The sequence below is a fragment of the Pseudophryne corroboree genome, chromosome 1 (assembly GCF_028390025.1).
Source record: "Pseudophryne corroboree isolate aPseCor3 chromosome 1, aPseCor3.hap2, whole genome shotgun sequence".
In the NCBI taxonomy this organism is placed as follows: Eukaryota; Metazoa; Chordata; class Amphibia; order Anura; family Myobatrachidae; genus Pseudophryne; species Pseudophryne corroboree.
This window is the reverse complement of record NC_086444.1, coordinates 888,735,629-888,761,635: the sequence shown is the minus strand read 5'-3', so window position 1 is coordinate 888,761,635 and position 26,007 is coordinate 888,735,629. Positions and strand designations below refer to the sequence as shown.

General features: G+C 49.8%; 1 protein-coding gene across 1 annotated transcript in view; it reads right to left on the bottom strand.

Moving 5' to 3' along the window:
- The window catches only part of LOC134959896 (carcinoembryonic antigen-related cell adhesion molecule 18-like), a 34,063-nt gene that overhangs the window by 5,163 nt on the left and 2,893 nt on the right, over window positions 1–26,007 (bottom strand). Inside the window, exons 3-5 of the mRNA XM_063941585.1 lie at window positions 25,805–25,921; window positions 20,939–21,070; window positions 16,045–16,127 (exon numbers count right to left, since the gene is read on the bottom strand). Of these exons, the coding sequence (XP_063797655.1) occupies window positions 16,045–16,127; window positions 20,939–21,070; window positions 25,805–25,921 (332 nt within the window). The remainder of the gene's footprint in view (window positions 1–16,044; window positions 16,128–20,938; window positions 21,071–25,804; window positions 25,922–26,007) is intronic.

Genomic DNA, 26,007 nt, shown 5'->3' with positions numbered 1-26,007 from the left:
TGTTGAAGTAGGGGCACCTTGACTATCACCTGCTGGGAATACAGCTTGTGAATTGCCTCTAGCACTGCCTCCCTGCCTGAGGGAGTTGTTGGCAAGGCAGATTTGAGGAAACGGCGGGGGGGAGACGTCTCGAATTCCAGCTTGTACCCCTGAGATACTACTTGAAGGATCCAGGGATCCACCCGTGAGCGAGCCCACTGATCGCTGAAGTTTTTGAGACGGGCCCCCACCGTACCTGGCTCCGCCTGTGGAGCCCCAGCGTCATGCGGTGGACTTGGAGGAAGCGGGGGAGGACTTTTGCTCCTGGGAACTGGCTGTATGCTGCAGCTTTTTCCCTCTACCTCTGCCTCTGGGCAGAAAGGACGTGCCTTTAACCCGCTTGCCCTTATAGGGCCGAAAGGACTGTACCTGATAATACGGTGCTTTCTTTGGCTGTGAGGGAACATGGGGTAAAAATGCTGACTTCCCAGCTGTCGCTGTGGAAACGAGGTCCGAGAGACCATCCCCGAACAACTCCTCACCCTTATAAGGCAAAACTTCCATGTGCCTTTTAGAATCTGCATCACCTGTCCACTGCCGAGTCCATAACCCTCTCCTGGCAGAAATGGACATTGCACTTATTTTAGATGCCAGCCGGCAAATATCCCTCTGTGCATCTCTCATGTATAAGACTGCGTCTTTAATATGCTCTACGGTTAGCAATATAGTGTCCCTGTCTAGGGTATAAATATTTTCCGACAGGGAATCTGGCCACGCAGCTGCAGCACTGCACATCCATGCTGAAGCAATAGCTGGTCTCAGTATAATACCTGTGTGTGTGTGTATATACAGACTTCAGGATAGCCTCCTGCTTTCTATCAGCAGGCTCCTTTAGGGCGGCCGTATCCGGAGACGGTAGTGCCACCTTCTTTGACAAGCGTGTGAGCGCTTTATCCACCCTAGGGGATGTTTCCCAACGTGATCTATCCTCTGGCGGGAAAGGGTACGTCATTAGTAACCTTTTAGAAATTACCAGTTTCTTATCGGGGGAAGCCCACGCTTCTTCACACACTTCATTTAATTCCTCAGATGGAGGAAAAACTACTGGTAGTTTTTTCTCTCCAAACATAATACCCTTTTTTGTGGTACCTGGAGTAACATCAGAAATGTGCAACACATTTTTCATAGCCTCAATCATGTAACGTGTGGCCCTATTGGAAGTTACATTAGTCTCATCGTCGTCGACACTGGAGTCAGTATCCGTGTCGACATCTGTGTCTGCCATCTGAGGTAGCGGGCGTTTTAGAGCCCCTGATGGCTTTTGAGACGCCTGGGCAGGCACAGGCTGAGAAGCCGGCTGTCCCATATTTGGTATGTCGTCAAACCTTTTATGTAAGGAGTCGACACTGTCACGTAATTCCTTCCACATAACCATCCACTCAGGTGTCGGCCCCGCAGGGGGTGACATCACATTTATCGGCATCTGCTCCGCCTCCACATAAGCCTCCTCATCAAACATGTCGACACAGCCGTACCGACACACCGCACACACACAGGGAATGCTCTGACAGAGGACAGGACCCCACAAAGCCCTTTGGGGAGACAGAGAGAGAGTATGCCAGCACACACCAGAGCGCTATATAACACAGGGATGAACACTATAACTGAGTGATTTTCCCTTATAGCTGCTTAAATATATATATTGCTGCGCCTAAATTTAGTGCCCCCCCTCTCTTTTTTACCCTTTGTAGCTTGAAACTGCAGGGGAGAGCCTGGGAGCGATCCTTCCAGCGGAGCTGTGAGGGAAAAATGGCGCCAGTGTGCTGAGGGAGATAGCCCCGCCCCTTTTTCGGCGGACTTTCTCCCGCTTTTTTATGGATTCTGGCAGGAGTATTTTTCACATATATAGCCTCTGGGACTATATATTGTGATTATTTGCCAGCCAAGGTATTAATATTGCTGCTCAGGGCGCCCCCCCCAGCGCCCTGCACCCATCAGTGACCGGAGTGTGAGGTGTGCATGAGGAGCAATGGCGCACAGCTGCAGTGCTGTGCGCTACCTTGTTGAAGACCGAAGTCTTCTGCCGCCGATTTTCAGGACCATCTTCATGCTTCTGGCTCTGTAAGGGGGACGGCGGCGCGGCTCCGGGACCGGACGATCGAGGTCGGGCCCTGTGTTCGATCCCTCTAGAGCTAATGGTGTCCAGTAGCCTAAGAAGCCCAAGCTAGCTGCAAGCAGGTAGGTTCGCTTCTTCTCCCCTTAGTCCCTCGTAGCAGTGAGTCTGTTGCTAGCAGATCTCACTGAAAATAAAAAACCTAAAATATACTTTCTTTTCTAGGAGCTCAGGAGAGCCCCTAGTGTGCATCCAGCTCAGCCGGGCACAAGATTCTAACTGAAGTCTGGAGGAGGGGCATAGAGGGAGGAGCCAGTGCACACCAGTTAGACCAAAAGCTTTCTTTTAGTTGTGCCCAGTCTCCTGCGGAGCCGCTATTCCCCATGGTCCTTACGGAGTCCCAGCATCCACTTAGGACGTCAGAAAAATTACATTGCATGGACATTTTACTATAGCTTACCCAAATACTATGTCACTGATACATACAGTAGGATAACCAGAGCTGTACGAGATGACTTTCAATATGATTGCCACAGTTAATTTCCCCTGTCCCTAATTACCATCAGCCAGCGTTGGGAGGTAGGGTCTGTGACCACTTCTACTCAGAAGTACATTGTGTTTTTGTGGTCAGTATATCACTATATATTGCATTAATATTGATGTGATTTATAGTAAGGTTTTGTAGCCATTCATGTAAACTTATACCTTCCTCAGGTGAACCCCTATTAAAATCCTGACTATTGGAAGGTATATGGTTGTGAATGCAATGGTGGGGAAGGAGATGCATGTGTGTGCATGGGGTATAGCAATGTGGCGCCCCCTCACCCCTTTACACTAAAATGTATCATATTATAAAATATTTAGAAAAAATAAGAATTTACTCACCGGTAATTCTATTTCTCGTAGTCCGTAGTGGATGCTGGGAACTCCGAAAGGACCATGGGGAATAGCGGCTCCGCAGGAGACTGGGCACAACTAAAAGAAAGCTTTTAGACTACCTGGTGTGCACTGGCTCCTCCCACTATGACCCTCCTCCAAGCCTCAGTTAGGATACTGTGCCCGGAAGAGCTGACACAATAAGGAAGGATTTTGAATCCCGGGTAAGACTCATACCAGCCACACCAATCACACCGTATAACTCGTGATATTAAACCCAGTTAACAGTATGAATAACAACTGAGCCTCTCAGCAGATGGCTCAACAATAACCCTTTGTGAACAACAACTATGTACAAGTATTGCAGACAATCCGCACTTGGGACGGGCGCCCAGCATCCACTACGGACTACGAGAAATAGAATTACCGGTGAGTAAATTCTTATTTTCTCTGACGTCCTAGTGGATGCTGGGAACTCTGAAAGGACCATGGGGATTATACCAAAGCTCCCAAACGGGCGGGAGAGTGCGGATGACTCTGCAGCACCGAATGAGAGAACTCAAGGTCCTCCTCAGCCAGGGTATCAAATTTGTAGAATTTTGCAAACGTGTTTGCCCCTGACCAAGTAGCAGCTCGGCAAAGTTGTAAAGCCGAGACCCCTCGGGCAGCCGCCCAAGATGAGCCCACCTTCCTCGTGGAATGGGCTTTCACTGATTTAGGATGCGGCAGTCCAGCCGCAGAATGCGCCAGCTGAATTGTGCTACAAATTCAGCGAGCAATAGTCTGCTTAGAAGCAGGAGCACCCAGTTTGTTGGGTGCATACAGGATAAATAGCGAGTCAGTTTTCCTGACTCCAGCCGTCCTGGAAACATAAATTTTCAAGGCCCTGACTACGTCCAGTAACTTGGAATCCTCCAAGTCGCTAGTAGCCGCAGGCACTACAATAGGTTGGTTCAAGTGAAAAGCAGATACCACCTTAGGGAGAAACTGGGGACGAGTCCTCAATTCTGCCCTATCCATATGGAAAATCAGATAAGGACTTTTAAATGACAAAGCCGCCAATTCTGATACACGCCTGGCCGAAGCCAAGGCCAATAACATGACCACTTTCCACGTGAGATATTTTAGATCCACGGTCTTTAGTGGCTCAAACCAATGTGATTTTAGGAAATTCAACACCACGTTGAGATCCCAGGGTGCCACTGGAGGCACAAAGGGGGGCTGAATATGCAGCACTCCTTTTACAAATGTCTGAACTTCAGGTAGTGAAGCTAGTTCTTTTTGGAAAAAAATCGACAGAGCCGATATCTGTACCTTAATAGAGCCTAATTTTAGGCCCATAGTCACTCCTGCCTGTAGGAAGTGCAGAAATCGACCCAGCTGAAATTCCTCTGTTGGAGCCTTATTGGCCTCACACCAAGCAACATATTTCCGCCATATGCGGTGATGATGTTTTACCGTTACATCTTTCCTGGCTTTAATCAGCGTAGGAATGACATCCTCCGGAATGCCCTTTTCCTTTAGGATCCGGCGTTCAACCGCCATGCCGTCAAACGCAGCCGCGGTAAGTCTTGGAACAGACAGGGCCCCTGCTGCAACAGGTCCTGTCTGAGCGGCAGAGGCCATGGGTCCTCTGAGATCATCTCTTGAAGTTCCGGGTACCAAGCTCTTCTTGGCCAATCCGGGACCACGAGTATTGTCCATACTCCTCGTTTTCTTATTATTCTCAGTACCTTTGGTATGAGAGGCAGAGGAGGGAACACATAAACTGACTGGTACACCCACGGTGTCACTAGAGCGTCCACCGCTATCGCCTGAGGGTCCCTTGACCTGGCGCAATATCTCTCCAGTTTTTTGTTTAGGCGGGACGCCATCATGTCCACCTGTGGCCGTTCCCAACGATTTACAATCAGTGTGAAGACTTCTGGATGAAGTCCCCACTCTCCCGGGTGGAGGTCGTGCCTGCTGAGGAAGTCTGCTTCCCAGTTGTCCACTCCCGGAATGAACACTGCTGACAGTGCTAGCACGTGATTTTCCGCCCATCGGATAATCCTTGTGGCTTCTGCCATTGCCGTCCTGCTTCTTGTGCCGCCCTGTCGGTTTACATGGGCGACCGCCGTGATGTTGTCTGACTGGATCAGTACCGGCTGGTGTAGAAGCAGGGGTTTTGCCTGACTTAGGGCATTGTTAATGGCCCTTAGTTCTAGAATATTTATGTGCCAGGAAGTCTCCTGACTCGACCATAGTCCTTGGAAGTTTCTTCCCTGTGTGACTGCCCCCCAGCCTCGAAGGCTGGCATCCGTGGTCACCAGGACCCAGTCCTGTATGCCGAATCTGCGGCCCTCTAGGAGATGAACACTCTGCAGCCACCACAGCAGAGACTCCCTGGTTCTTGGAGACAGGGTTATTAGCCGATGCATCTGAAGATGCGATCCGGACCATTGGTCCAACAGGTCCCACTGAAAGATTCTGGCATGGAACCTGCCGAAAGGAATTGCTTCGTAAGAAGCCACCATCTTTCCCAGGACTCGCGTGCAGTGATGCACCGACACCTGTTTTGGTTTCAGGAGGTCTCTGACTAGAGATGACAGCTCCTGGGCTTTCTCCTCCGGGAGAAACACTTTTTTCTGGACTGTGTCCAAAATCATTCCCAGGAACAGTAGACGTGTCGTCGGAACCAGCTGTGACTTTGGAATATTCAGAATCCAACCGTGCTGGTGTAGCACCTCCTGAGATAGTGCTACTCCTACCAACAAATGCTCCCTGGATCTCGCCTTTATTAGGAGATCGTCCAAGTACGGGATAATTAAAACTCCCTTTTTTCGAAGGAGTATCATCATTTCCGCCATTACCTTGGTAAACACCCTCGGTGCCGTGGACAGTCCAAACGGCAGCGTCTGGAATTGGTAATGGCAATTTTGTACTGCAAATCTGAGGTACTCCTGGTGAGGATGATAAATGGGGACATGCAGGTAAGCATCCTTGATGTCCAGGGATACCATGTAATCCCCCTCGTCCAGGCTTGCAATAACCGCCCTGAGCGATTCCATCTTGAACTTGAACTTTTTTATGTATGTGTTCAAGGATTTCAAATTTAAAATGGGTCTCACCGAACCGTCCGGTTTCGGTACCACAAACAGTGTGGAATAGTAACCCCGTCCTTGTTGAAGTAGGGGCACCTTGACTATCACCTGCTGGGAATACAGCTTGTGAATTGCCTCTAGCACAGCCTCCCTGCCTGAGGGAGTCGTTGGCAAGGCAGATTTGAGGAAACGGCGGGGGGGAGACGCCTCGAATTCCAGTTTGTACCCCTGAGATACTACTTGCAAGATCCAGGGATCCACCTGTGAGCGAGCCCACTGATCACTGAAATTTTTGAGGCGGCCCCCCACCATACCTGGCTCCGCCTGTGGAGCCCCACCGTCATGCGGCGGACTTGGAAGAAGCGGGGGAGGACTTTTGCTCCTGGGAACCTGCTGTTTGTTGCAGCCTTTTTCCTCTACCTCTGCCTCTGGACAGAAAGGACCGCCTTTCCTCGCCTGTTTCTCTGGGTCCGAAAGGACTGTACTTGATAAAACGGCGCTTTTTTAGGCTGTGAGGGAACCTGGGGTAAAAATGCTGATTTCCCAGCTGTCGCTGTGGAAACTAGGTCTGAGAGACCATCCCCGAATAACTCCTCACCCTTATAAGGCAAAACTTCCATGTGCCTTTTGGAATCTGCATCCCCTGTCCACTGCCGAGTCCATAAGCCTCTCCTAGCAGAAATGGCCAATGCACTTATTTTAGATGCCAGCCGGCAGATCTCCCTCTGTGCATCTCTCATGTATAAGACTGAGTCTTTTATATGCTCTATGGTTAGGAGAATAGTGTCCCTGTCTAGGGTGTCAATATTTTCTGACAGGGAATCTGACCATGCAGCGGCAGCACTGCACATCCATGCTGACGCAATAGCTGGTCTAAGTATAATGCCTGAGTGTGTATATACAGACTTCAAGATCGCCTCCTGCTTTCTATCCGCAGGCTCCTTTAGGGCGGCCGTATCCGGAGACGGAAGTGCCACCCTTTTAGACAAACGTGTGAGCGCTTTATCCACCCTAGGAGGTGTTTCCCAACGTGCCCTATCCTCTGGCGGGAAAGGGAACGCCATTAGTAATTTTTTAGGGATTACCAATCTTTTATCGGGGAAAGCCCACGCTTCTTCACACACTTCATTTAATTCTTCAGATGGGGGAAAAACTACGGGTAGTTTTTTCTCCCCAAACATAATACCCTTTTTAGTGGTACCTGGGTTTATATCCGAAATGTGTAATACCTCCTTCATTGCCTCAATCATGCAACGAATGGCCCTAGTGGACATTAGATTTGACTCATCGTCGTCGACACTGGTATCAGTATCCGTGTCGACATCTGCGTCTGCCCTCTGAGGTAGCGGGCGTTTTAGAGCCCCTGATGGCCTTTGAGACACCTGGGCAGGCACGAGCTGAGAAGCCGGCTGTCCCGCATTTGGCATGTCGTCAAATTTTTTGTGTAAGGAGTCGACACTTGCACGTAATTCTTTCCATAAAACCATCCACTCAGGTGTCTGCCCCGCAGGGGGTGACATCACTTCTATGGGCATCTGCTCCGCCTCCACATAATTTTCCTCATCAAACATGTCGACACAGCCGTACCGACACACCGCACACACACTGGGAATGTTCTAATAGAGGACAGGACCCCACAGAAGCCCTTTGGGGAGACAGAGAGAGAGTATGCCAGCACACACCAGAGCGCTATATAATGCAGGGACTAACTGAATTATGTCTCTATAGCTGCTATAATATTTACTGCGCCTAAATTTAGTGCCCCCTCTCTCTTTTTTACCCTTTTCTGTAGTGTAGACTGCAGGGGAGAGCCAGGGAGCTTCCTTCCAGCGGAACTGTGAGGGAGAAATGGCGCCAGTGTGCTGAGAGAGATAGCGCCGCCCCTTTTTCGCTGACTTTTCTCCCGCTTTTTTAAGGATTCTGGCAGGGGTAATTATCACATATATAGCCTCTGGGGCTATATATTGTGATTGTTTTGCCAGCCAAGGTGTTTTTATTGCTGCTCAGGGCGCCCCCCCCAGCGCCCTGCACCCTCAGTGACCGGAGTGTGAAGTATGTATGAGGAGCAATGGCGCACAGCTGCAGTGCTGTGCGCTACCTTGGTGAAGACAGAAGTCTTCATGCCGCCGATTTTCCGAACTTCTTCTTGCTTCTGGCTCTGTAAGGGGGACGGTGGCGCGGCTCCGGGACCGAACACCAAGGCCAGTTCCATGCGGTCGATCCCTCTGGAGCTAATGGTGTCCAGTAGCCTAAGAAGCCCAAGCTAGCTGCAAGCAGGTAGGTTCGCTTCTTCTCCCCTTAGTCCCTCGTTGCAGTGAGCCTGTTGCCAGCAGGTCTCACTGTAAAATAAAAAACCTAAATTATACTTTCTTTCTAAGAGCTCAGGAGAGCCCCTAGTGTGCATCCAGCTCGGCCGGGCACAAAAATCTAACTGAGGCTTGGAGGAGGGTCATAGTGGGAGGAGCCAGTACACACCAGGTAGTCTAAAAGCTTTCTTTTAGTTGTGCCCAGACTCCTGCGGAGCCGCTATTCCCCATGGTCCTTTCGGAGTTCCCAGCATCCACTAGGACGTCAGAGAAAGGACAATATTGGACAATATTGTCCCCCCCATGTGCCCCAAGCATTTGTCACATGGCCCCCGAGCAGAATGTTCCCCAATTGCTCCACTGTGTTTCTCCATACATTGCACTACATCACTGCACTACATCAGTACACTACATGCCCCTATATATGCTGCACTACATCACTAAACAACATTCCCCTATACCCTGCACTACATCACTATACTATGTGCCCCTATAGGCTGCACTGCATCACTAAACAACATCCTCCTATATGCTGTGCTACATCACTACACTCAGTGCCAGATTAAGGTCTACATGGGCCTGGAGCTGAGAGTTAGGAAGGGCCTATGGTGGTCATTCCGAGTTGATAGCACGTAGAAGCTTTTTGCTGCTCGTGTGATCAATTAGACGCCGCCTATGGGGGAGGAGTGGATTTCTGCATAGCAAGGCTGCGATCGCTTGTGCAGCCCTGCTATGCTAAAAAAGTTTCCTGCAAAACAAGACCAGGGTCAGACTTACTTACCCTGTGCGACGGATCCAGCGATAAAGGTCCCGGGACTGACGTCAGACATCCGCCCTCCAAACGCCTGAACACGCCCGTGTTCGCCTCACCACACCTGGAAAATGGTCAGTTGACGCCCCGGAATGCCTCCCACCTGTCAGTCTTCTTACGATTGCCGCTGCGATCACTTTTTCTGCTGGCGGCGTCGCTGCCCGGCACGCAACGAAGCGCGTGCGCATTGCGGATGCCGCGCAGACACAGTCCCGACCCGTTTGCACCGCAGCGATGAACCGCTGCATGTGATGGGTTGGAACGACCCCCAATTACTGTATGTGCTGTCGCAGGTAGTGTAATCAGTGCCGTAGAGAAGTTCTCCCAAGTGGGTAGGGGAGCGTGGATACTATATCACTGCACTACCTCCCCACATTACATTACTGTGCTACTTCCCCATACTACATCCCCACACTGCACTACATCCCCACACTATATCACTATGATGGGTTGATATTGGGAGACCGGCATATGGGATTCCGCAGGTCACCATAACGACCCCACCTCCAGAATGCTGGCAGGGGGGGTAAATGCATCAAAGCCCCTTGTGGGCTTGCTGCGCTCGCCACGCAGTGGGCTGGGTGGCTCGCTGCGCTCTCCCCAGGTTCTATTCACACTCTATGGGTGACGTGGACACCCGTGAATAGGAATAGTCCCTGTTAGTCGGCATGCCGACTGTCGGTGCTGTCCGGCGTCAGTATAGTGACTGGCATTCACATAACTACATCCCCACTATGATACTTATTCACACTACATCACTGCACTACATCCCTACAGTTTATCACTACGCTACCTCCCCACACTACTTCTCCACACTATTTCACTGCACTACCTCTCAGACCTACATTCCCGTACTATACCTGCCTCCCCAGATTACTGTGTTACCTTCCCACACCACCGTACTATACTACTTTCCCACACCACCATACTGCACTACTTTCCCAAACCACCGTATTGTGCTATCTTCCCACACTACCGTATTGCGCTACCTCCCCACACCACATTACTGCACTACCTTCCCACACCACCATACTGCGCTACCTCCCCACATCACATTACTGCGCTACCTTCCCACACCACATTACTGCGCTACCTCCCCACACTCCATTACTGCGCTACCTTACCGCACCATCATACTGCGCTACCTCCCCACACCACATTACTGCGCTACCTCCCCACATCACATTACTGCGCTACCTTCCCACACTCCATTACTGCGCTACCTTCCCGAACAACCATACTGCGCTACTTCCCCACATCACATTACTGTGCTACCTTCCCACACCACATTACTGCGCTACCTTCCCACACTCCATTACTGCGCTACCTTCCCACACTCCATTACTGCGCTACCTTCCCACACGTTACTGCACTACCTTCCCACACCACCATACTGCGCTACCTCCCCACACCACATTACTGCGCTACCTTCCCACACCACATTACTGCGCTACCTTCCCGCACCACCATACTGCGCTACCTTCTTGCACCACCATACTGCGCTACATCCCCACACCACATTACTGCACTACGTTCCCGCACCACCATACAGCGCTACCTTCCCGCACCACATTACTGCGCTACCTTCCCACACCACATTACTGCGCTATCTTCCCGCACCACCATACTGCGCTACCTTCCTAGACCACCATACTGCGCTACCTTCCCACGCCACCATACTGCACTACCTTCCCGCACCACATTACCGCGCTACCTTACCACACCACAATACTGCGCTACCTTCCCGCACCACCATACTGCGCTACCTCCTCGCAACACATTACTGCGCTACCTTCCCACACATTACTGCGCTACCTTCCCGCACCCCATTACTGCGCTACCTTCCCGCACCACTATACTGCGCTACCTTCCCAGACCACCATACTGCGCTACCTTCCCACGCCACCATACTATGCTACCTTCCCACACCACATTACTGCGCTACCTCCCCGCAACACATTACTGCGCTACCTTCCCACACATTACTGCGCTACCTTCCCGCACCACATTACTGCGCTACCTTCCCGCACCACCATACTGCGCTACCTCCCCGCACCACATTACTGCGCTACCTTCCCGCACCACATTACTGTGATCCCTTCCCGCACCACTGTACTGCGCAAGTTTGGCGTGCATGGCACGCCCCTACCCATTAAGCCCGGCTCTGGCATCAGACCACATCCACTATGCAGACACTAGTATGCAGCTTCCCTGGGGTCTGCCTGCTCACCCAATATGAAGTCACCTGGCTTCTATTGGCTAGGAGGGGGCTACATCCTGCCTGCTTATGGAAGTCCCTACCCCTACTGGTCCAGTGGCGTCTTTCCATACCCCACAGGCAAGCTCAGATGCTTGTGAGCACTGGGTGGCGGAGTAAATAGTACATTATGAAAACAAATACCCTGCAGAATCCCACTCTGCCATATTTACACTGCTCTGGCCGGCTGTGCCGTACTCCCTCTGCCAAGTCTGTCACGGGCCCAGGATATGAGCCCTGCCCTTGTTATGCCTCTGCCTCTAAAGGCCCGTACACACTGGCCGATATATCGGCCGTTCTCTTGAACGGCCGATATATCGCGGGTCCGTCGCCCAGTGTGTACGGCCGATACGTCTGTGAACTCCGTCGTTCACAGACGTATCGCGTCGGCCCCGCAGCACAGCTGATGGCCAATATATCTACCGATATATTGGCGCGCCGCTGTGTGTGTACCCGTACACATGCTGTGGCGGCCGGCGGTGATTGACAGCTGAACTGGGCGGGCGTGTACATCAGTACCCGACGGATCGGGCAGTGTGTATGCACAACACACTGCCCGATCCGTCCATAGATATATCTGCAAATCAATTGATGAGCAGATATATCTTCCAGTGTGTACCCACCTTAACAGTGCCTCTGTAGTGCCCACTACTAGACATTGTCACTAGGTACCACTCTCTGTAGAGCCACAGCAGCCAATGACAGGCAACAGCTGCAGAACACTTCATAAACTTCACAACACTGGGGTATATTTACTAAGGTCCCGATTTTGACCGAGATGCCGTTTTTTCATCAAAGTGTCATCTCTGTAATTTACTAAGCAAAAATCACGGCAGTGATGAGGGCATTCATAATATTTTGGAAGTCCTAGGAAAAAATCACGAATCAATACACCATCGGTCAAATACGCCTGCAATTTGCTAGAAATCAGGAATTTACTAAAAAGTGCAAAACACAAACACTGCTGACAATAGCCAAACACTGCCGTGATAAAATACAAATCGTGAAATCGCAATTTTTTTTTTACATTTAAACTTTATTTATTTTTTAAACAAAGTGCACAATGAAGCCCAGCACGGATCTCTCAGATCCGGCTCCATTGTAACCAATGGTGGGAACTTTCAGGTCAGTGGTTGACCGAAAGTGACCTCACCGCTGACCTGAAAGTTCCCACCATTGGTTACAATGGAGCGCATAGGCGCTACATTGTAACACTGCCGTGTGCCGCCTGTCATACAGTACAGGAGCACACAGCCGATCAGGAGGGTGCCACAACGTGGCGCTCCCTGATTGGCTGAAGAAACCCACTTAGACATCAGTCAGAGTGGGTTTCTGGCATTCGGGGAAAGGGGGCCCATGTGAAAACATGGGTCCCCTTTCAGTTCGTGGTCGGGTATCCGTTTTTTTCTTTTTTCAAGTACGTGGATTACAAAAGGATTTACAGAGGAGCCGAAAACACTGGATTATGTGAGTATAATTTTTTCAACAGGTACACCATGGATTCTACTGGAGAAGAGGACCGACCTGCGTGGGAACATAAGGTAAGTATGTGTATATGGAGGTGTGGATGGATGTATTAAAGTTATACTTTCAAGGTGTGTGTGTAATGTCTTTAATGGGGTATTTTTTTAGTAGTAGTACTACAGGTACCAGCGGGCCCATTTTTCCGCCGCATGCTGGTACTTGTGGTTCTCCAAGTACCAGCTTGCGGGGGAGGCTTGCTGGGCCTTGTAGTACTGCTACTAAAAACAATATCAATCACTTTTCTCAAAGGCTATCAGCCCCCCATCTGCAGCCCATTGGATGGGGGGGACAGCCTCGGGCTTCACCCCTGGCCCTTGGGTGGCTGGGGGGGGGACCCCTTGATTGAAGGGGTCCCCACTCCCCCAGGGTACCCCGGCCAGGGGTGACTAGTTGGATATTTGATGCCACGGCCGCAAGGCACTGTATAAAAGTGACCCCCGGCTGTGGCATTATCTGTCCAGCTAGTGGAGCCCGGTGCTGGTTTCAAAAATACGGGGGACCCCTACTCTTTTTGTTCCCCGTATTTTTGGAACCAGGACCAGGCGCAGAGCCCGATACTGGTTGCTTAAATATGGGGGAACCCCTGTCCATTTTTTTCCCATATTTCTGCAAACAGGATCGGCTCAAAGAGCCCGAGGCTGGTTTGCCTTAGGAGGGGGGACCCCACGCAATATTTTTTTTACATTTAAACATTTTTTTTTTTTTTTTACAAGCTGCACAATGAAGCCCAGCACGGATCTCTCAGATCCGGCCGAGATTCATTGTATTAAAGTCGGCAGTGTTTTACAAGTCACTCACGTAAAACACTGCCAAAAAAACCGAATGACATCGACATCGGAAAACCCGAAAATGCAGAATACGGCATCTTAGTAAATTAGTCGTAATCAATTCAAAAAGTTGCATATTTACACTTTCGATGTCATTCGTGATTGAACTTTGACCTCAAACGGGAAAATACGAATCTTAGTAAATTTACCCCACTGTTTGGTAGCAATGGAGAAGGAGAGGACCAGGACTGACAGCAGCTGAACGAGCAGGACTTCTGATGACCTTAAGGGGACACGCTGCTATCTTCCAGGGGGCGGAGCTATTCAGGCTTATGGGCGGAGCTTCGGGCTTCCCAGGGGAAGGGAGGGGTGGATCCAGCCTCAGTGTGGAAGGAGTGGAGCAGCTGGGGACTGGGCTTTAGATAGGATGGGGGCGGGGCTTCAGGCAGTGTGAGAAAGCACAGCTGCATACCGTCCAGGGGGCGGGGCTTATCGCCGTTTTGGGCGGAGCTTATGACATCCCGGGGTCTGACTCTGATCTGCCTTGTTCACTCAGGCAAGTTAAGCAACCCAGGTGAGGGGACCCGCTGTGCACGGCTGCGGGGTGCGGGCAGTTCGGAGGTGATAGGGGGAGATTTGGCCGGGAGGGAGGCATTTCCTGTTGCTGAGTGATCAGTGATGACAGGAGAAAAGGAAAAGTAGTTTCTCCTGTCAACACTGGCTGGCTTCACTGCAGAGATCATGTGGGCCTATTTTCAATGGGGGGCCTGGAGCTGCAGCTCCATCCGCCCCATTGTTAATCCGGCCCTGACTACACTACATTTTCCTTATAGTATTTGGGGGAATGGGTGGCATGTATAGGTGGTCTGATGGCATCTGGAGGAGGTTTGATAGCATTTGATGGCATGTTTCAATGTCTGATGGGCATGTAAGGGGCATGTGGGTTGGTCTCATGGACATATAAAGATTATATGGGTTGCTCTGATAGCATGAGAGGGATATGCAGGTTGGCCTGTTGGGTATATTAGGGGTCTGATGGCATGTTTAGGGCATCTAGTACTATGTGGAGGGTGTCTGGTGGTATGTTTGGAGGGTTTTAATGGTATGTGTGGGTGGTCTGATTCGCATGTAAGGGATACGTGGTAAGGCGTGATTGCATGTTAGAAGGCTGATGGAATGTGGGGTGGGATAATGTTATGGGAAGGCTGATGGCATGTGAATAGATGTGAGGGCTTGGAAGTTGCATATTGGGAGGTTTTACATCAGTTGTGGTAGTAGTGTGAGCAAACATGGAAGGTCTGTTGAGGACTTTTTGTACTCAAAACACAACTGTGAAGTAAGAGCTGTGCTGATGATATTTGGTGAGGTCTGATGGCATGTAAAGAGGGATGGGGCATATGGAAAGGTCTTTGCCATGGATGAAAGAAAGTCCAGCTCCACCACTGTGAGCTAGAACAGTGCGTGTGTGTGTGTGTGTGTGTGTGTGTGTGTGGTAGGGGTGCGACAGAGAGAGCGAGACCAAAGGAGAGAAGAGGGAGAGAACGGGAGGAGGGGTGGGGAGGGACGGCTTGAGAGAAAGTCTGGGTAGAAGAAAGGTAGAGGAAATAAACCAAGGACAGCAGCTAATAAGTGTAGGATACATAGGTGTGCGCAGGGGGGGTGCACCCCCTAATGTCTGGCACCCCGATCTCACATGCCTGATGCAGCGATCGCCGAGCAGGCCGATTACTGTCCACTCTGTGCTGCACCCTGTCAGGACTGCATTACTGACCGGACGCCTGGGTTAATCAAGAATGCCACCACCCACCCGTCACACCCGCCACATGCCCACATCTCTCCTTCGATGCTATGCCAACGCCAGACACTGATGAGGATCAGCATGCAGCCAGTGTTCCTCTTAGGAAGACAAATTCAATACTGGCAGGCGGCCGGCAGCAGCATTGACACGTCACTCATTTTTCCAGCAGCAGCAGTACTAGTCTGCGACTGTCAGTGAGTGACTGACTTGTAAGTAAGCTGCTGCAGCTTGTGGGGGAAAGAGAGGAGCAGCCAGACCAGGCTGAGGAGGAGCACTGTAATTGCAGTGAGTGCCATCAGGGGTGTTTGTTTGGTGCACACCACAACATCTGACAATGTATCTGCTTTATTAGGATTGGCACAAGGGTGGATATTTTATATTGCGTTGACGTCAATAGATGGTGCTAGACACGCCCAAAAGGCAGTGCTAGACCCACCCCTCTGACGGGGCACCCCCTAATTAAATATGCTGCGCACGCCTATGGTAGGATACTGCTTTTGGTTTCTTAATGTTTCTAATAAGTTACATACCGTATAAACAGAAGAATTGTTGTAGACTGGGAGATCAGGTACATATGATACAGAGTATGGCAGCTTTCCAAAAGTTTCCGTGTCTATAAAGTCAAATACACATAAATATTTTTTATTATTATTTCCTTACTTTGTTATCGTCATTGTTATTCTCTAAATGTCAGTCACAGGGCCTTATTCATGTTTGTTAATGGAGCGAAAAAGCATGCAACTGGGCAAAACCATGTTGCACTGCAGGTGGGGCAGATATAACATGTGCAGAGAGAGTTAGATTTGGGTGGGGTGTGTTCAAACTGACATCTAAATTGCAGTGTAAAAAAAAAGCAGCCAATATTTACCATGCACAGAAACAATATAACCCACCCAAATCTAACTCTCTCTGCACATGTTACATATGCCACACCTGCAGTGCACATGGTTTTGCCCAGTTGCTTCTTATGTTGCTTTGCTAACAAACCTGAAAACCCCCAACAGTTCTCAGTTAGGGGCCTAATTCAGACCTGATCGCTGCTGTGCAGGTCTGAACTGCGCATGAGCTGGCACCGTAGTGCGCCGGCGCATGCCAGACAGCTGACGGCCATCTCAGCCCTGATTGACAGGCAGAGGCGGTCGCTGGGCGGGCTGGCGACATTTTCTGCCATTTTAGGGGCGCAGTCTGGGCAACACAGGCGCGCGCAGGAGGCGGGCAGCGGTGGCTGCGTCACGTAACACGCAGCTGCTGCAACTCGGACAGCGGCGAGTAGCTCCCTGCCAGTGCGCAGGAACTGCGCTGGTAGGGAGCTTCTTGTCAAGTATGATGCAATGCTTTTGTACTTGTGCGGTGGGGCAGAGCCAGACATGCGGGACGGTCTAGCCTGTGCTGGGCGTCCCCCCGCATGTCTGAGTAACTGATCGTAGCTTTGCATGGCTACGATCAAGTCTGAATTAGGCCCTAAGCCCTCATGAAAAGTCCCTCTTTCCAACACAATACTCTTTACTCAGATGAAAAAGGATAACCGTTACTTAGGGTCCTATTCATTTATGGGCCCATTACATATGAGGGAACAGTCATGAAAGTATGGGCCCATTCATTATTAGGGGCCCAGTGTGCCCCCCATGGATTGAGCATGGATGGTGGGAACTCACACCATTTTCAGAGGGCCTGTTCCTTTCTAATGGAAGGAGTTCCAAAGTGCGAAGAGGCATCTCCGGTGACTTTTTCTGTGAGCAGGCATGTGCACTTACTTTCTCCAGCAGGGTTACCCTGATAATGAATAGGCCCCATAAAGTGGAACCAAGGAGACATAATTGGAACTGCATGCATGTCAACATTCATATTGTCAACACCAGAATGCTGAATGTTATTATGTCGACATGGTTAAAATGATTTTGCCATTAGGGTTACGGTTAGATTTACTTTAAAAATTGTCCGTCAGCATTGTCACCAGTGTCAACACTTTTATCATTCAATTCACAACTCGACATTATGAATTTGAACATGGTGACTGTCAACCTAATATAATGAAGCCAATTGGAATATTAAGGTAATAATCCACAAGTGTTATAAACTATAGCTATGTACTGATATACTGTTGCACTTTTTCACCTTCTGATTTTGCTGTAACAACCACATCTATCATGGTGGGTGACATTGCTATATGCATTTTTAGTTACCCATTATTATTGTCAAGTAAATGAGATAGGATAGGAACCAACATGAGATACACGTAACTTTGATTGCCATAATATCCCTTTAATCCAGGACACCTATAATTTACACAGGTTCTGTGGCTGGCTAAATTGAAGCCTGAATTTAAACTGGTTTTCATTAGCCACGGAACCTATGTAAATCATAGGTGCCCTAGATTAAAGGGATATAGGCCCTCATTCCGAGTTGATCGCTCACTAGCTACTTTTAGCAGCCGTGCAAACGCATTGTCGCCACCCACGGGGGAGTGTATTTTCGCTTTGCAAGTGTGCGATCGCATGTGCAGCCGAGCAGTACAAAAACATTTTGTGCAAAACAAGACTAGCCCTGTAGTTACTTAACCTGTGCGATGAATCCAGCGACGGAGGTCCCGGAATTAACTTCAGATACCTGCCCTGCAAACACCTGGACACGCCTGCATTTTCCCAACCACTCCCAGAAAACGGTCAGTTGACACCCATAAAACGCCTTCTTCCTGTCAATCTCCTTGCGATCGGCTGTGCGAATTGATTCTTCGCTAGAGTCATTGCACAGCAACGATGCTTTTTGTACCCGTACGACGTGCGTGCGCATTGCGGTGCATATGCATGCGCAGTTTTGTCTTTTTTTTCCTGATCGCTGCACTGTGAAAATCGGCAGCGAGCGATCAACTCGGAATGACCCCCATTTTGTCAAGCCTACGTTTACTAATAATGATTATGAAAAATCTTTCCACTACTAGTGATGATTGAGCTCCTACCAGAATTAGATATATTCTTTAGCTTAGATTGGCACTTAGACTTATCAGATCACTGACCATTATACTCAAACCTACAGCAAATATATTGCATATTTAATACAAGAATTAATAAATCACATGTTTGGCCTTTAGTATATTACTAAATAATTCATCAAATATGGCAGCATTGTACATCATAGTGAATTTTTGGTATGTGTTAGTGGATTTACAGATAACCCATGAATTCTCTAGTCCAGAACCACGGGTGTAACACTGGGTTACCAATGCAGGTTCTAAGACAGGAACTATAATTTCCGCATATGCATTCACTGTTCCTTCACCTTCCCTCTTATCTATCACAGGAGCACTATGAAGAACTACAGGGTTGCTGAAACCTTGGGTGGACCCAGGTGATGGGGGTCATGGCTTCTTGAAAGGAAATGGCTATGCCCCTTAATAGTGCTTAATCCTATGGAGCAACGCCGCAGAGGTTCAGGGCTGGGTAATTTGTACCAGCTCACCCTTCCACTTGCTGTCTCTACAAGTGCAACAACCCTTTATAGAACTGAAGCACTTTCTGATTTGAAAATAATTATGTATGTAGAACTACAAGCGCCAGCATTCCATAGCAGTCAGTCCACTGGTTCCTGCAGTTCCACACACTGAACTAAATAAAGTGAATAAAACATACACTATTAAAAAAAATACTTTCTTAGAAATACTGACTAATTCCCTGGTTCCTATGTTTAGGGAACGGGCTCAGTAAGTTTGACCGGCAGACGGGATGCTAGCAGACACAATACCGATGCCAGCATCCCGATCTTTGAAATCCTCATGGGGGAGAGGTAACTATATTATCCCCTCTCCCATAACCCTAATCCTTCCTTCCCGCAGCCTAACCCTATCCTCCCCCCTTAGTGCCTAACTCTAACCTCTTCCTGGTGGTATGTAAACCTAACCCTCCCTTCCCCGCAGCCTAACCCTAACCCTCCTTCCTTAATGCCTAAACCTAACCTCCCCCTTGTGGTACCTAACCCTAACCTCATACCCGCCATCACCTTCCGCAGCCTAACCCTAGTCCCCCCCTTCGCCAGGGGGTGCCTAAACCTGCCCCCCAGCCAGCGGTCGGGATTCCGGCATTGGACTCCTGACCCTGTCGGGATTCTGCAGTCGGCATTCTGATAGGCGTCAAGATTCCGGCAATGGCATTCTGACTGCCAGCATTACGACAGCTGGCATCTTAACCACATCCCTATTGAACGTCTAACCCTACAGTGATCTTCCTTTCTTCTTTCCTGTAGGGATTAAAATTGCTCAGACAAGGCAAATTCATTTATGTTCCTAAAGGAGCCACAATGGGACCGATAGGAAGGGGTCTATAATTCGGAGAAGTATGCCTGTGTATGGAGTGTGAGGTCTTGGACTATGAATAAACTACATTATTTTTATTTCTAATAAATGGTATATTACAACAGTATGTAAGTTTTACTTACTGTTAGGGCAATGTGCGGAAGCAAGGGGCTTGGCTGTTATGGCATGCTGGCACTTGAATAATGTCTTTTTGACTTTTAATAATAAACCCATTAGCTGAGAAAGTACCTAATGCTGCATTCAGATCGCAAATGCCGGATCCTACCCGGTAAGAGAAACATGTACTTACCGGGTGGGATCCGGCATTTGCGCTCCGTTGCTGGCTTTCCGACTCGGCAATATACCGGGTCGGTTGCCATAGCAGCGGAGGGCGCAGCAGCAGCAGGGGCGGGGGTGGAGGCGGCGCCGGGAGATGAGCTCATCTCCTGCGCCGCCTCTGCCTATGCTGTGAATGGGAGCCGTGTCGCATCGGAACGGCTCCCATTCACACTGCGCCTGACCCGGTAATCAACCCGGTATAACCCTTCTTTTTTACCGGGTTGAATTACCGGGTCAGGCGACCCGCTAATTCTGAAAAGGACCTTTCACATCGCACACTGACCCGTTTCGACACGGCAATATGCCGTGTCGATACCGGGTTTTTAGTGCGATGTGAAAGGTAGTGCTAAGTAGCACAGGGTTAATTTTGTGCAAGGGGGCTTCCAAGAATTCCATTTCCCCTCTGGAATTGGACCCTGTGGTGACCAGTCTGGGACTGATTCACATGAATATAAGAAGTGTACCCCATGCAGCAGATCTCCCTGTGACTAGTCCAGCAAGGTGCTGGTTACTGATACTGCACACAGTTTGCTACATTGGGAACAGTAGTGATGTGTATATGTCTGGAGGTGGCCAAAGGGTTTTTTCATTAATTGATTAAGCTTTTTTACTTAAACATTAGAAATCATAATGAAACTAATGCTGGTAACTGGAGTATCTGTATCTGTGCTGTATCACGTACTCAGAATCTTTAAATCCTACCTTGATGCGGCCCTATGTTATATATTTGACCATATGTGGTGTTTTATGCTGCATGATTTGTCTTAAGATATTCAATGTTAATGACAATGTTTTCATACTTTCGTAAATGGGTTCTTGTGAGCGTTTTCTGCATTTTGTCATCCAAACCAACAGCCCTGCAATAATACATCCAATTACTCCTCCACCAATGGCGCCGATCACAATGCCCAGAGTTATAGTATTTGTAGAGGCTGAAAGGCAAAGATAGAGGAGATTAGTCTGTGCAGTGTGTGATTTCAGGAGAAGCCCCACTACCCTGCTTATAGAGTCATAGCCTTCTCTGTTTCCCACAGCCAAAGCCTTCTCTGTTCCCCACAGCCAAAGCCTGTCTCTGTTCCCCACAGCCATAGCCTGTCTCTGTTCCCCACAGCCAAAGCCTGTCTCTGTTCCCCACAGCCAAAGCCTGTCTCTGTTCCCCACAGCCATAGCCTGTCTCTGATCCCTACAGCCATAGCCTGTCTCTGTTCCCCACAGCCATAGCCTGTCTCTGTTTCCCACAGCCATAGCCTGTCTCTGTTCCCCACAGCCACAGTCTGTCTCTGTTCCCCACAGCCATAGCCTGTCTCTGTTCCCCACAGCCAAAGCCTGTCTCTGTTCCCCACAGCCATAGCCTGTCTCTGTTCCCCACAGCCAAAGCCTGTCTCTGTTCCCCACAGCCAAAGCCTGTCTCTGATCCCCACAGCCATAGCCTGTCTCTGATCCCTACAGCCATAGCCTGTCTCTGTTCCCCACAGCCAAAGCCTGTCTCTGTTCCCCACAGCCAAAGCCTGTCTCTGATCCCCACAGCCAAAGCCTGTCTCTGATCCCTACAGCCATAGCCTGTCTCTGTTCCCCACAGCCAAAGCCTGTCTCTGTTCCCCACAGCCAAAGCCTGTCTCTGTTCCCCACAGCCATAGCCTGTCTCTGATCCCTACAGCCATAGCCTGTCTCTGTTCCCCACAGCCAAAGCCTGTCTCTGTTCCCCACAGCCATAGCCTGTCTCTGTTCCCCACAGCCAAAGCCTGTCTCTGTTCCCCACAGCCATAGCCTGTCTCTGTTCCCCACAGCCAAAGCCTGTCTCTGATCCCCACAGCCATAGCCTGTCTCTGATCCCTACAGCCATAGCCTGTCTCTGTTCCCCACAGCCAAAGCCTGTCTCTGTTCCCCACAGCCAAAGCCTGTCTCTGATCCCCACAGCCAAAGCCTGTCTCTGATCCCTACAGCCATAGCCTGTCTCTGTTCCCCACAGCCAAAGCCTGTCTCTGTTCCCCACAGCCAAAGCCTGTCTCTGTTCCCCACAGCCATAGCCTGTCTCTGATCCCTACAGCCATAGCCTGTCTCTGTTCCCCACAGCCAAAGCCTGTCTCTGTTCCCCACAGCCATAGCCTGTCTCTGTTCCCCACAGCCAAAGCCTGTCTCTGTTCCCCACAGCCATAGCCTGTCTCTGTTCCCCACAGCCAAAGCCTGTCTCTGATCCCTACAGCCATAGCCTGTCTCTGATCCCTACAGCCATAGCCTGTCTCTGTTCCCCACAGCCAAAGCCTGTCTCTGTTCCCCACAGCCAAAGCCTGTCTCTGATCCCCACAGCCAAAGCCTGTCTCTGATCCCTACAGCCATAGCCTGTCTCTGTTCCCCACAGCCAAAGCCTGTCTCTGTTCCCCACAGCCAAAGCCTGTCTCTGTTCCCCACAGCCAAAGCCTGTCTCTGTTCCCCACAGCCATAGCCTGTCTCTGTTCCCCACAGCCAAAGCCTGTCTCTGTTCCCCACAGCCAAAGCCTGTCTCTGTTCCCCACAGCCAAAGCCTGTCTCTGTTCCCCACAGCCATAGCCTGTCTCTGATCCCTACAGCCATAGCCTGTCTCTGTTCCCCACAGCCAAAGCCTGTCTCTGTTCCCCACAGCCAAAGCCTGTCTCTGTTCCCCACAGCCAAAGCCTGTCTCTGTTCCCCACAGCCATAGCCTGTCTCTGATCCCTACAGCCATAGCCTGTCTCTGTTCCCCACAGCCAAAGCCTGTCTCTGTTCCCCACAGCCAAAGCCTGTCTCTGTTCCCCACAGCCAAAGCCTGTCTCTGTTCCCCACAGCCATAGCCTGTCTCTGTTCCCCACAGCCAAAGCCTGTCTCTGTTCCCCACAGCCAAAGCCTGTCTCTGTTCCCCACAGCCATAGCCTATCTCTGATCCCCACAGCCATAGCCTGTCTCTGTTCCCCACAGCCAAAGCCTGTCTCTGTTCCCCACAGCCAAAGCCTGTCTCTGTTCCCCACAGCCATAGCCTGTCTCTGTTCCCCACAGCCAAAGCCTGTCTCTGTTCCCCACAGCCAAAGCCTGTCTCTGTTCCCCACAGCCATAGCCTGTCTCTGATCCCCACAGCCATAGCCTGTCTCTGATCCCCACAGCCATAGCCTGTCTCTGTTCCCCACAGCCAAAGCCTGTCTCTGTTCCCCACAGCCAAAGCCTGTCTCTGATCCCCACAGCCATAGCCTATCTCGGTTCCCCACAGCCATAGCCTGTCTCTGTTTCCCACAGCCATAGCCTATCTCTGATCCCCACAGTCATAGCCTGTCTCTGATCCCCACAGCAAAAGCCTGTCTCTGTTCCCCACAGCCAAAGCCTGTCTCTGTTCCCCACAGCCAAAGCCTGTCTCTGTTCCCCACAGCCATAGCCTGTCTCTGTTCCCCACAGCCATAGCCTGTCTCTGATCCCCACAGCCATAGCCTGTCTCTGTTCCCCACAGCCATAGCCTGTCTCTGTTACCCACAGCCATAGCCTGTCTGTTCCCCACAGCCATAGCCTGTCTCTTTTCCCTACAGCCAAAGCCTGTCTCTGTTCCCCACAGCCATAGCCTGTCTCTGTTCCCCACAGCCATAGCCTGTCTCTGATCCCCACAGCCATAGCCTGTCTCTGTTCCCCACAGCCATAGCCTGTCTCTGTTCCCTACAGCCATAGCCTGTCTGTTCCCCACAGCCATAGCCTGTCTCTTTTCCCTACAGCCATAGCCTGTCTCTGTTCCCCACAGCCATAGTCTGTCTCTGTTCCCCACAGCCAGAGCCTGTCTCTTTTCCCTACAGCCATAGCCTGTCTCTGTTCCCCACAGCCATAGCCTGTCTCTGTTCCCCACAGCCATAGCTCTGCTACACAACAGTGTAAGCATTGAGTTCCTATCTGTGTTTCTTTTTCTATGAGATCTACAATCCCTTATGGCCACTTTGAGGCTGATTCTGAGTCGCACGCTGCTGCAATAATTTTATCGTCTTTTGTCGCAGTCACGCCTGCAACTTTCTGCTAATGCTAGTAAAAATCTTCCCCCGGGTGTACAAGTGTGCGTCTGACTGTGCCAGGGCCCCCGACACCCACCTAAGCACCATGTTAGATGCACAATCTCCATCAGAGTATGGCCTCCAATGTACGTGATTAAGCATCTGCATCCGAAAACCACTCCCACGTGGAATATATCTTTGTATTTGTTTAGCCATCTCTTAAGAGGGGTACTCATGGAGCGATATTCTAAGCAATCTGACCAGATTGCTTAGAATTTAAGCATTATCGCTCCGTGTGTACCCCCTACAGCGATCGCGATGCGCAGCCCCGCGCATCGCTATCGCTGGTGCTAGATTGGCCTGCATGCAGGCCAATCTAGCTGGTCGCTCACTTCACCCGCTGGGTGAAATGAGCGGCCCCCCGTCTCCCCCCACACGCTCAGCACACAACACATCACATTGTGCTAAGCGGGGGAAGAGATGTGTGCTGAGCGGTTCGCTCAGCACACATTTCTCCCACATCGGCCCGTCTATATGGGCCTTTAGTTACCGCTCAGGAATGCTCAATACAATTCCATTGTCAGTACTGCTCATTCGGTCCTGGGGTTCACACACCATGCGTCATTGGACTGCTTAGAGATTTAGATGAATATGCAGTTACAAAAAAACACTAATTTTGTGAAGATTGCCATGGCTTGTGACTCAGAATCTGTTCCTTTATATGCCTGATCGGGATTCTGCAGCTGTGGGCCTGATTCCAATATGTACGGTAATGCACATCCACAGGGAAGCAGCTGTGCAATACCATACAACTAATATGGTAACGCTGCACAAGGTGTCTGTAGGAAAAAGACGCCTCCTGCCAGCATCTGTGATCCAAGTGGTGCATCTGAAGATGAAGCATTGGATCCCCATCGCGACCATCGGTTGAAGCTTACTTAGATTGACCGCCGGAACTCCTTGGCTGAATCCAAGAGTTTCGTGTCCAATGATGCAGGCCCTGGGCTCGGCACGCATACAAAATGCCCCTATTTTTAAGAACAGTCCCCATTACCACCCAAAAATGCTGCAGCATGGGCCTAATTATTTTTTGGAAGTAAAGCAACAAAAACCCAAGTAACTGTGCACCCAGACAAAACTATGTTGCACTACAGGTGGAGCAGATGTAACATGTGCAGAAAGAGTTAGATTTGGGTGGAGAGTGTGCAAATTAAAATATAAATTGCAGCGTAAAAATAAAGTTGCCTAACATTTATGGGCTACATGTAAAAGCAACCAGTAATTACCGTGCACAGAAACAATATAAATGTATTTTCTCCCCTTGCATGGCAACATGGTTTGTTCCAGACACAAAGTTACTTGCTTTTTTTTTGCTTTACTTCCAAATCCGAATGAAGCCCCAAGTCAATCATGCTGCAGCTAATGGTGACTGTGAGTTATCATGTAGGACATGCGCTGTTCCCCCACCATCAGATTTGTATATAAACCATTGGACTTACATACAAATCTGAATCAGGCCCAGTACCAAAAATAGTGATGTGGGGCCCCTGCTCTTCACTGAATTTAATTGCAACTTTTATGCCATCTGTGCCCTGTCAGATTGTGGTGCATGCCAGCTACATCACTCATATGGCTAAATTGTACCCATATTGAATTTATAATAGAGGAAGGTGCCATGTTATTTTGCATTACCTACTGGTAATGTGGCATTAGCCACATGATACGTGGAATCTGTGGTATGATGACTAGAAGTTTGGTCTTTTTCCAGTGTAAATGTTGCACTAGGTGCCAGAGTTATTTCATCTGCAGCTGCAGAAAAAGAGAAATAAATAAACCTGAGATAAAATTACACATGTGTCACATTCACAGGTAATTGTTTAATGATAACTTCTACA